Here is a 10,358-nt window from a genome sequence, read left to right as displayed (position 1 = left end):
TACATAGTCACACTTTCTTTTATGAAAACAGGACGACTCATTCTTTCTCACAGTGTCGAAGTAGACTACCGAATTTATTACACCATCATCTGTAACTATAGATGTGTCTCAAACTAACATGCAATGTCTCCTAGTGAACGTGCCTGAAGGGCAAGCTTAGATTCATATAGTCGTGGTCAGACGAAGCTTTCGTTTCATCACATATGTGGAGTAAAAATTTATCATAGAGCAAATAAAGTAAACATGGGTATCATCAATTTCCCAGATGAACGCGCAGAAACAGAGGCTCCAGAGAAGCCCAGAGTACCTGAGACAAAGACTGATATGTCACTTGCCCTCGGCACGCTCCACAAGCCGGTCCTCCAGACCCATAGGTTCCCATATATCCTTTGCTTTCTTGTTTTGAACCCAGACGACATCTCCCTGTACAAACGCGACAACTCCGCCCTTCCCGGTGGCGCTGGCCGTGATGCGGAACAGGGGCTGGCCGTTCTGGGGATGCGCTTCCCGCAGCGGCAGTATGATAAGACCCTGTTCCATGCACCACGATTCGAGAATATCCTTGAAGGCGATTTCCTCGACGACCTTGGGCTTGCGAGGCGGGGCAAGCGCCTCTGGAGCGGCGCGTGGTACGTCTTGTGGGGAGCCGGTTGCGCTGCGACGGTGGGGACTGGCAGCTCGGTGGCGGGGTCGTCCAGGCGGGACGCAAGGTCCATTTGTTGGAGACCTTTGTTCCATTCGTCGTCGACGACGGCGAGCTCGTTGATCTCTGCGGGGATCTGAGTGCGCCACCAGGTGAACCATTCGCCGACCTCTTCGAAGTTGGGGTCATGGGTAAGCCAGAAGTATAGGGTTTCGTGCCATTTAGGGAAGAACTCTGCCACCAAAAGAAGACCAAGAACGTTGGGCCTGAAGAATCCTTTCCACTTAAGGATATCCTCCAAGGCAGTCAAGTCCTGATCTTGAGGGTTTACCTCGAAGTCCTTCTGCAGGTGACGCGCAAGACGAGGCAGCAAGTGGTTACGTAGGCTCACATCGAACTCGGACCCTAGCGCGTCTCGCCAGAGTTCGATACCACTTATCAGACCCTTACTGAGATCCCACGAACGCAGGATCTCCTGGAACTTCTTTTTCGCGTCTGAAAGGAGACCCGTGGCTTGTCTCGGATTCGTGTGGCGTTCGTCCAAGTATTGGAGCCAAGTGAAGAGCCACCATGGAGAGCGTGAGCCCTGCTGGGAAGAGGGATGACGCCTGCTGCTGCTCCTGGGCTTCCACTCTTTCAGGCCGCCGCTGAGTTTGGGAACGACGAGCTGGTCGAGCACGTTTGCGAACACAAAGTTCGGTAGGATCTCTTTCCAGGATACGATCAGTGATGTGGCAGGGGACGGGTCGAACACATCCCAGTCGTTAATGAGCGCAGAGCGGACTCGGGGGAGCCAAAGAGTGTAGATCATGGTTTCGTATGGCGACGTCGCTGGCCTTGACACGGCCTCGTCATTTTTCTTCCTGCCGAGAAGGGGCTGAAGACGACGAAGATTAGATACAAGGAATGTCGGCTCTTGAAGAGGATCCCAATCCTCCATCGCTTGGCGGAAGAGCGGGTGAATAGCAGCGACCGCCGTCTCTGATAGTCGATACTCGTCGATCTCGCTTCGGTACTTCATCTCTATCGATTCGAGCTTGCTGGTCAATTCGTCGAACCGTGCAAGCGTACTGTCTTCTTCGAAAATCTCCAGCTGCCCGATAGCAGTGATAAGGTCCGTGAGTTGATCCGTCTTGAGCTGATTGGTGTCCAGTTGTTCCACGATCTGAGCTTCCTCCAACTCAGCAAACTTCTTTCGTTCCGTTAATCCTTTCCATTCATCGGCAAACGCTTCGAGGTCATGACGCGCTCGTCGTGCGATCTTCAACGCCTCTCCTTCACCTTGATTGACAAACTCCAAAGGAGTCATCAGGCCGGCTGTGGAGGTCAGAACTCGCTGTTCCTTGCCAGTAGCATCAATCAGCGACTTTAACACGTTTGGCACCTCCAGACCATCCATATCTGCCTCAATTTCGCGTGCGGTTCTAAACCGAGGTTTCGCTCGAGGGACCGGTGTCCCCGTCCCACTCCTGCTCTCCCGTTGACGTTCTTCCTTCTTTTTCCGTCGTCTCCTCCGTTCTTCATCTGAACTGTCTTCGACAACTTCACCTCGGGCAGCTGCTTGTCGCTTCTCCTCCTCTCGAGCCTGTTTCGTTTTCTCGCGAACGGCACCCAACCCAGCGCCCGTCGGTCGCGCTTGCGCCTCGATCGGGGTGACGATACCCTGTCCACTCGCACCCAAACCTTGCCCTTCTTTGTAACCCATCTTAGCCATCATACGCGCAGCAAAAGAATTCCCTCCGCCGGTGGTGGGTTTGCTGGTATTGGCGTTTCCGCCTCGGGGGCAGTGGTGGCTGACTGCATGTTATTCCAGGGATTACGACGAGCACTTCCCAGGCCGAAAGAAGGAGGCGATTCGGAGCGAGAGGAAGCTTTCGCAAAGCCGCGAAAGCCTGTAGCAGCGCGAGCATCTTCCTCATCTGAGCTCATATCGACGATTTTACGCTTCTGGCCAGCGAAGGACGAGGACGTCGGTGACTCCATGGTCGGTCTAACGGGGGCAAATGCAATGAAGTACGTCAGAAAGTCACAGCCTTTTCAGTTTAACTGAGGGCGTGCAAGTGAGGTTAGTCAGATCTATGAAAAATCCATGAAAAATGAGCTGGCAACGACGCCGTATGATCGGCTTCTAGAACATGAAGATAATAATAAGCCGTATCTGATTTCTTTCGTAATCGCTCGGGCGGTGACGGGGCGGGGAAACGCGAGCTCCGAGGGGAGAGAAACAATGACGTTTGTTCCCCATTCTCCTCCTTCGAGCCGATTCTTCTCTCGTTCTCTCTTCCTTTTCTCTTGTCTTCTGTCTTTGAGAAGCATCAGAATAGTTTCCTGTTTGCCTCTTCCATCTCTTCAGTGAACGACATTTCTCAATTACATAATGGCCGCCTCTCTCATCCGTACCTCTGCGCGTACCGCCCTCCGCTCCGGAGCTTCGGCTGCTCCAAGAGCTGCTGCGAGCTTGACTTTTGCCCGCGGCAAGGCTACTCTGCCTGACCTGTCTTGTATGTTGGCTTCCCCTCATCAATGCATTCCTCGTCTCAAGATAGGAGCCTCCTTCCTTCGTTTAAAGTGGAATACCGACGCTGTATCCGAGCTACATAATCTCACCTTCACATATATCTACTAGCGTAGCATTACAATTGCAGTCTCTGAATGAAACTAATCATGGATAACAGACGATTATGGTGCCCTGGAGCCTTCGATCTCTGGCAAGATCATGGAGCTTCACCACAAGAACCACCACCAGACCTATGTCAACAGCTACAACCAGGCCATCGAGCAGCTGCAGGAGGCTCAGGCCAAGAACGACATTGCGTCGCAAATCGCCCTGAAGCCCCTGATCAACTTCCACGGCGGTGGTCACCTCAACCACACTCTCTTCTGGGAGAACCTGGCCCCTAAGAGCTCTGGTGGTGGTGAGCCCCCAGTGGTGCTCTGGCCAAGGCCATCGAGGAGACATATGGCAGCTTGGAAAACTTCCAGGGTAAGATGAACACCGCTCTGGCTGGCATCCAGGGAAGCGGATGGGCTTGGCTTGTCAGGGACAAGCAGACCGGACACATTGGCATCAAGACCTATGCCGTAAGTGCAAGCATTCGGAAAAAGTCAATCCCAGACAACTTACTTCGAATTAGAACCAAGACCCTGTTGTTGGTCAGTTCCAGCCTCTTCTTGGCATTGACGCCTGGGAGCATGCCTATTAGTAAGTGGCCCTTTCTAGCCTTGCCATCCAATGCCGGTCAACAGTAGCTGATGCAACACACTCCGCAGTCTGCAATACCAGAACCGCAAGGCCGAGTACTTCAAGGCCATCTGGGAGGTCATCAACTGGAAGAGTGTGGAGAAGCGCTTCTCCGCATAGATTATCTAAGAGCATTGTCTGTTGACACAGCTTTGGTTGGAGCGTTCTTCTGTTGGTTTGTCGCATATGATTGTATAATGATTTCCTGTATCTGATATAGCCCTAATCAACAAATGCACCAACAACTGCCAGTCACTCTCGCAATTTTTACCTCATGATTGTAGCCATTGTATGAGTCCTGCAGCTCTCCGGATAGCCGCGGATATGATCTCCCGTAACAGCCGGTATTGTTACCGTACTGAGCTCTTTACGGCATCATCCAATCTCCAAAAACGGAAATTCAATCCTCCAGGTCCGTTCCGCAGTATGACGAGCATATAGGCAAAAGAAGACACCAACTCTTCAACTACCTCCCATTCATCGCCGGCCGCCTTTCCAGCAGGATGTCTGCAGAGAGCCCGGGGCAGAAAACTGGCTTTCGAGCCTTTTTAACAAACGCTCTGCGACCGAAAAAATCCCGCCAAGTTCTCCGCAAGAACACCGTATCTACACCAAACCTCCGAGCGGCTGCACGACCGAGCATTGCCAGCGATGAGGTTCCTGAAGTTCCTTCGCTTGCGCCCTTGCAGGCTCATCGCCTAAAGTATCGGGAGAAACATGCACTGGTGGATACCCAGCTAGGCGAGACTCGCGACCCTACGGCTATGCTACATTCGATAGGCATTCTTGATACGGAAGATTCGGATGGTTTCGCATCGGACTTACAAAAAGACAATCGACCGCCCGGGGAGCCGATGATTGCAAGCCTATCACAAGATCTGTGGGCGCTTGTTGCAGAATACCTCAATCCGGCAGAGCGAGCCAGCTTAGCCTTTGCCAGCAAGACGCTTCTCCTCCGCCTGGGCCGGGGGCCCTGGATGGCCTTGAACCTCCCCGAGAACCGCGAATACAGAGTCGACTTCCTAGCCCCGCACGACCGATACCTACCCCATCATCTCCTCTGCATGCCTTGCGCCCGATACCACCGGCGCACGCAGGAGGGCCACGAAAGACTCGAGCCCGCAACGGTCGTCAACCCGCTCTTCAACTGCCCGAACGCCCGCAACCCCTCCTCCCGCCCCGCGCCACCGCATCACCCACGCCCGCATGCTGCACTTCACCTTCGTGCAGCTCGCGCTGCGCGCCCACCGCTTCGGCCCCGCCTACGGCATCCCCGTCGACTCCCTCTCCCGTCGCTGGCGACGGGACGGCTGGTCCCACCACACCCGGTACCACATCCACAAGGGCAAGCTGCTGATGCGGGTGGTGAGCTCAACGTTTGCAGAGCCCGACCTGGCGCCCAGCTCGATGCGCCTGCTCCTGTACTCGCGCGACGACTACTGGCCGTATTTTTCCGTCTGCGCGCACTGGCGCGACGGGCAGCTCATGGACGTCTGCAAGTGCGCGCTGGGCCACGTCCCGAAACCCCGCGCCACGGCCGGCCTGCAGGGCCTCGAGCACCGCGCCAAGGACATCTACCACGGCCGCACGCACAACCCCAACCAGTTCGCGACCCTTTGCGCCAAGTGCCGTCCCATGCGCCGCTGTCCCGATTGTCCGTCCGAGTACATGGTCGAGATCAAGTTGTCCGAGGACCGGTCCGACCCGCGGAGTCTGCGCTTCCGGCATGCGATCGTGGTGACGAGGTGGTGTGATCTCGGCGATGGGACCTCGCCGCATGGATCGCGCGAGTGGGCCGCGTGTAATGGCGAGCTGGCCGGGTATGACTCGTTTGAGGTGCTGGGGAAGCGGTCCATCTCCGGGGTGTTTGAGTCGGCGTTCACGGATGATCATATACCGGGGCAGAGGATCGTTTCAATGAATCCGAAGGGGAAGAGGCTCGGGGAGGCGGGGAACAGCTGGTATTGAGTGTTGTTGCTTTTTCCTACTATACTGCATTCTGGGACTTTTGGCCGTTGGTCATGGCGTATGAAGGGAAAAAAAAAAAAGGGAGTATGGTCCGGATAGCGCTGGCTGCATTTTGGGAATGATATATAGACTGGGTTTGGTTTTCTAGCTTGGTATTTGGGACAAAATCTAACAACCGTTGAATTCGTTATGATAATCCTAGCTACCTCAATAGTCTACAAGTTGTTCTGAAATAGAATGATTGTCTTGGACAAGCTCGCCCGTAAAGTCAAATGAAATCGTCATCATGTACGATTTGTAAAAGCAGAGAGCAGGTCATAATGAAAAGGAGGATTGCCGGGCGAAAGTATACAAAGGGACATAAGATCAGAAGAGAGGTGGTGCACTGGTGGTGAGTTGGCAGACCTGCTGAACCCACAACCGGGACAATAAGCAAAAAGACGCCCAAATGCTTCATATGTCGTCAGAGATGTATCATAATTCGACAGTAAATAATGCTTGTATTCCATGAAAACCGCCCATGCAATCGGTAGTCGTACAGTCCCACATGAATTATCTGAAGGAAAGGCTCGGGTATCAAAGCAGGTCGTAACAGTCATGCATGAGATACACGCGACGTGATAAAAGATTTTAAAGTGGCATAGGACGGGTCATGTATTCCCAAACTCGGGTATTTTTGTCATTGCGCCGCCGTATCCTTCAAGGTCGACGGGTTCTTCGCTCAATATATCGCGGCCGACGCGTCGAATCGTCGTCGTCTTGCTTTTGAGCCATATGTCTGACGGAAGCTGACATATCCTGAAAAGCTCCATATGCACCGACGCTCTTTGCTGCCTCGGGTAAGGTATTGGAGCTGTCAGGATTCCACCGGGCTATCGGCCGTTCCTTGCTGGTGGTCTGCGTAGTTACCGTCGAGTCGGCTCCAGCTTTCTTATGATGAGAACCGCTTCCGCTCGAACTTTTCATCCAGCCAAAGCCAAAGATGCCAAGGGAGCTACGTCTCTTATGACCCTTGCTGGCGGACGTTGATGGTCTGGCAGTTGATGAGTGTGACCAGAAGTTCGATTCTGTGAAAGAATGGGGAAGAGTCCTGCTGGGGCTGTTTGCATTATTCGCAGCAGCGTAGGTCGGTGCCGATCCGTAGAGGTCCCCGTGAACCCGTTGTGAAGCATCCATAGTTTCAACGGTCTTGGCTGTCTTTGGCGGTTCCACGATCCTGGCTTTGCGAATGACAGGGGAGGGCGCACCATCCCCACTATCCTCTGAATCAGTTATTGGGGATGGCTCAAGACGACGAGGCTGTGCCAGACGGCCTAGGAACGGTGGCCGAAGATTGATCCGTCGTCGGTGTTCCCGTTCTTGAAGTACAGGCTGTGTATTTGTGTCTGACGGAGGCAAAGGAAGCGTTGTTTTTTCTGGGACTCCGGGGTCTCGGAGAGTCGAGTCCACACTATGCCTACGAGTTAGGAACGTGGATTGGCTGGGAGCCCGTGCCCCGGTCGCTTTAGACGGCGGAAGGCCGGTATAGGTCTTTGTGTCTGGAGACCTATTCTTCGTGGGGCGAGGACCTGGCTTTGCCGCCTCGACCCAGTCTTGAGGAGTCAACGGGGGTGATAGAGATGAGACGTCCGCTATTGGCTTTTGAGTTATGGGGGCTGGCGGAGAGTAGTAGCTCTTCTCCATCTTTGATATGACTTTCTCAATTCCCACAGGGTTGAAAATCACGTCATCAACGTCGCTGAAATAACGCATACTTGGTTTTGGAGAAGCTGGATCAAACACGTAGTTCCTCTTGGTTGGGATGCCGTTCAAGGGAAAGATAGCCGGGGTCGGTTCGCGCTCTTCAGTACTAAGACGAGGCAGAGTCACATCGCTCCGAGCAGGGTCAATTCTCTCCAAGTCTCTATGATCGGAACTCTTCGTTGTCAGCTCTCCCGCAGACCGTGGCCGGCCAAGTTTTCGGGCGGCAGAGCACTGCTGGTAAGGCTGAACCTTCTCCCTGGCGCTACTGCCATTCGATCTATTTGTCCCCGACGCACAGGCCGTACTCATTGTGTCTGGAGTAGGAGGTAATTTTGACCCTCCAAAGACGTCATCCAGCCGTAGCTTCTGGCGAGGGCGCTTGAGAACATGCCGTCTTTGATAATGTAGTCGCCAGCCTCCCTTGAAGCATTGGTGTGAGCTTGGTGCCTTTCTTTTGGGATGGTACTTGTCGGAAATAATTCCACTTGAGGCTGATTCCAGCTAGAGCTGCGAATGTGACCGCTTGCCTGTATTTCGCCCTTGGGCCTCGGGGTAGTCTCACTTGTCCCCACTGATTTTTCCTGGTGGACTGGAGTGTCGACTTGGTTGAAAAGAGGCGCCTCGTTTATAGTGTCATAGGGCATGAGCTCGCTACATTCACTGAGAGCGCTCAATCTGGGTGACTCTGGTTCGGTAATTTCAGCCATTGAGTTCATACTCTCCGTCTTCGTCATAGCGCTTCTTGCAGATCGTGAAGGATGTTCAGAGGTAACGTAGAGACTGCGTAGAGCTGCGGTGCTCGGCTGCTCTTCACGGAGGAATGAAGGGGCCCTTGTGAGAGAACGACTTCCCGAAGAAACTCGGTTATTGTCCCCTAGCAAGGTGCCCTTCTTAGACGAAGATCTCTCTGGTATATCTGGAGTGACACAATTCTTAGGTGTGGCTGCGTCTGGCCCATTGCTGGACGAAGGACGAGCTGTAGAGGCTCTGGACGAAATCGCACCAGCCTCCAGCTCCTCCAATCTCGCTTCAAGTTGGCAGATCAATTCCACGGCTTCTGTGACCGCCTGGTCTCGCTTATCGATCTCTTGACGGAGCTGCTCATTGGACTCGCGGAGTCTCTGATTGTCCTCTTCCACATCACGAAGCTCTTGCAGTTCCTCTTCTAAATCGCGCATGCGCTGAACGTCTTCCTCCAGCTGCTGCATACGTTCCAGTCTTTTCTCCAAGACGGCCATCTGCTGCGCGCGATGGAAGATGTCAAGTTTCAGGTCAAAATTTTGTTTGTTAATTTTGGAAATGTACTGGCCGGGCGTCAATTTATGCCTTGACTCATGACTCTTTCTCGTGGGTAACTTACTTGGTCCATCTCCCTGAAACCCATCTCTCGTGGCTGCTTGAGGCCCGCCGATAATGCGCTATTAATCTTGCGTTGTCTTTCAGAACCTGCATCTTCCTGGGACTGGGACTGGGTCTGGGTCTGAGACTGGGTTTGCGAGCGTTCGGGGGTACGAGGCATGTACTCTGCACAGTCCTCTGTAGGAGGCGGACCCCGCGAAACTCGAGTCGCACGTTGCTCTCTTAAAAGGTCTTGTAAAAGCGTAGACGAAGGGTTCACTAAAGGTGTAGAAGCAGGTTCCGGGGTCCCTGTCGCACACAGCAATTGTCAGCATTCTCTTCTCCATGGTACCACAGCTTCGCGGAGTGCAAGGACAGCTCAACTATAACTCGTACCTGATCTGGACCCATGTTTCCTTCGTGTGGCACGAGGCGTTCCAGTTAATGGAGACTGGCCGTTGAACCAGGACGTTTCTGTGTATACCAATCAGCACCAAGATATTCATTGTAGAACCCAGGCACGCTTTACCAGAATCCAATCGCGACGGACTATTCATAGTGGACGTGCCCTTGACACGAGCAAGCGCTGCAGGAATTGGGGGTTCGGATTTGTCTGTGGAACACGGCGGTCAACTCAGTTCTTTTGTGTATTGCAAACGGGACTTGCGAAATCAAGGGCGGGCTTACTGTTTGAGTAGTGTCTCAGGAATGCTGTACGGCGAGCAGGGGCAGGCACAGAGGAAGAGGGCTCGAAGGACTGTCGCAAGGTAGAAGGGGCAGTTGATTGCACGGAAATTGTGCTACGTCGCTTGGGTTTCGAATCCATGCTGATGAAATGTAGACAGGAGCCACTCAGCTGGCTAGCTAGCACATTGCAGGATCTAACAAATTTGCAACAGGACGGCCAGCCGTGTGTCCTCTAGGGATGGCAAGAACTCTTCATCAAATTGGGGAAATTACTTCATCGATTGAGCAAGGGTTGACTCAAAGAGCCCTCGCGATACGGAGTACTGGCAGATTGACGATGCGAGGGGCCCGAACTTTGAGGCTGGAGGCGCAATGATCAACGAGTAGAAAGAACGGTGGGTTCACCTAACGCAGGAGAGAGGAAGGTAGTGATGATATTGGAGAAGCACAGCGTATGCAGCCTATTGGCACTATATCAAGTGAGGGCAAGATGAAGAAGATGATGACAAGCGCCTGTGACAAGTCAACTGTGAGTCTGTAAATCTTTAAGCTAAGCAAGAAACGGAGACTCCCACGATATGGGGTCTGGTCGGGGAATGTCAGGTGTTGCCATGCGACCGATTGCCATGCATCCAAGCAGTGGCCGATCTATTGATATTTATCCCTTGAATTGCGATTGTTGTCACTCTTCTCCGTATCGTCGATGGTCATCCTCATACCTCAGATAAGATAGGCAAT

General features: G+C 53.2%; 4 protein-coding genes across 4 annotated transcripts; 2 read left to right on the top strand and 2 right to left on the bottom strand.

Moving 5' to 3' along the window:
• Nucleotides 1-102: 102 nt before the first annotated feature.
• Nucleotides 103-2,763, bottom strand: P174DRAFT_442477 (putative G-patch domain protein (TFIP11)). Its single transcript, XM_024827586.1, has 15 exons — nt 2,464-2,763; nt 2,250-2,440; nt 2,111-2,228; nt 2,019-2,083; nt 1,935-1,985; nt 1,806-1,913; nt 1,545-1,781; nt 1,276-1,520; nt 1,076-1,254; nt 975-1,048; nt 813-938; nt 634-779; nt 586-612; nt 545-561; nt 103-503 (listed from the first exon to the last, which is right to left on the bottom strand). The coding sequence occupies exons 1-15, from the start codon at nt 2,624-2,626 to the stop codon at nt 328-330; spliced, it is 1,923 nt and encodes a 640-aa protein (XP_024681218.1). The 5' UTR covers nt 2,627-2,763; the 3' UTR covers nt 103-327.
• A 257-nt stretch (nt 2,764-3,020) lies between these two features.
• sod2 (superoxide dismutase sodB) lies at nt 3,021-4,004 on the top strand (the record flags this gene model as incomplete). Its single annotated transcript, XM_024831959.1, has 5 exons — nt 3,021-3,144; nt 3,319-3,501; nt 3,564-3,724; nt 3,778-3,845; nt 3,914-4,004. The coding sequence occupies 5 exons, from the start codon at nt 3,021-3,023 to the stop codon at nt 4,002-4,004; spliced, it is 627 nt and encodes a 208-aa protein (XP_024681217.1).
• A 276-nt stretch (nt 4,005-4,280) lies between these two features.
• P174DRAFT_442476 (uncharacterized protein) lies at nt 4,281-6,097 on the top strand. The gene is made up of 3 exons (XM_024827585.1): nt 4,281-4,549; nt 4,622-5,014; nt 5,115-6,097. The coding sequence occupies exons 1-3, from the start codon at nt 4,388-4,390 to the stop codon at nt 5,850-5,852; spliced, it is 1,293 nt and encodes a 430-aa protein (XP_024681216.1). The 5' UTR covers nt 4,281-4,387; the 3' UTR covers nt 5,853-6,097.
• Nucleotides 6,098-6,551: 454 nt separating this feature from the next.
• Nucleotides 6,552-9,759, bottom strand: P174DRAFT_421669 (uncharacterized protein; the record flags this gene model as incomplete). Its single annotated transcript, XM_024824970.1, has 6 exons — nt 6,552-8,015; nt 8,081-8,899; nt 8,956-9,242; nt 9,330-9,407; nt 9,463-9,546; nt 9,621-9,759. The coding sequence occupies 6 exons, from the start codon at nt 9,757-9,759 to the stop codon at nt 6,552-6,554; spliced, it is 2,871 nt and encodes a 956-aa protein (XP_024681215.1).
• Nucleotides 9,760-10,358: the final 599 nt, after the last annotated feature.

This window comes from Aspergillus novofumigatus, assembly GCF_002847465.1.
Source record: "Aspergillus novofumigatus IBT 16806 chromosome Unknown P174scaffold_5, whole genome shotgun sequence".
In the NCBI taxonomy this organism is placed as follows: Eukaryota; Fungi; Ascomycota; class Eurotiomycetes; order Eurotiales; family Aspergillaceae; genus Aspergillus; species Aspergillus novofumigatus.
Note: the sequence above shows the minus strand (reverse complement) of the source record. Positions and strands in the feature narration are given on the sequence as shown.

Coding starts and splice junctions, on each gene's coding strand:
- P174DRAFT_442476 (XM_024827585.1), top strand. CDS start 4,388: ATGTCTGCAGAGAGCCCGGGGCAGAAAACTGGCTTTCGAGCCTTTTTA. Junction 4,550..4,621: donor CCAGCGATGAGGTTCCTGAA/GTTCCTTCGCTT, acceptor GTGGATACCCAG/CTAGGCGAGACTCGCGACCC. Junction 5,015..5,114: donor GACTCGAGCCCGCAACGGTC/GTCAACCCGCTC, acceptor ACCTTCGTGCAG/CTCGCGCTGCGCGCCCACCG.
- P174DRAFT_442477 (XM_024827586.1), bottom strand. CDS start 2,626: ATGGAGTCACCGACGTCCTCGTCCTTCGCTGGCCAGAAGCGTAAAATC. Junction 2,084..2,110: donor ACGTCAACGGGAGAGCAGGA/GTGGGACGGGGA, acceptor CGGTCCCTCGAG/CGAAACCTCGGTTTAGAACC. Junction 1,049..1,075: donor CAGTAAGGGTCTGATAAGTG/GTATCGAACTCT, acceptor GAGACGCGCTAG/GGTCCGAGTTCGATGTGAGC.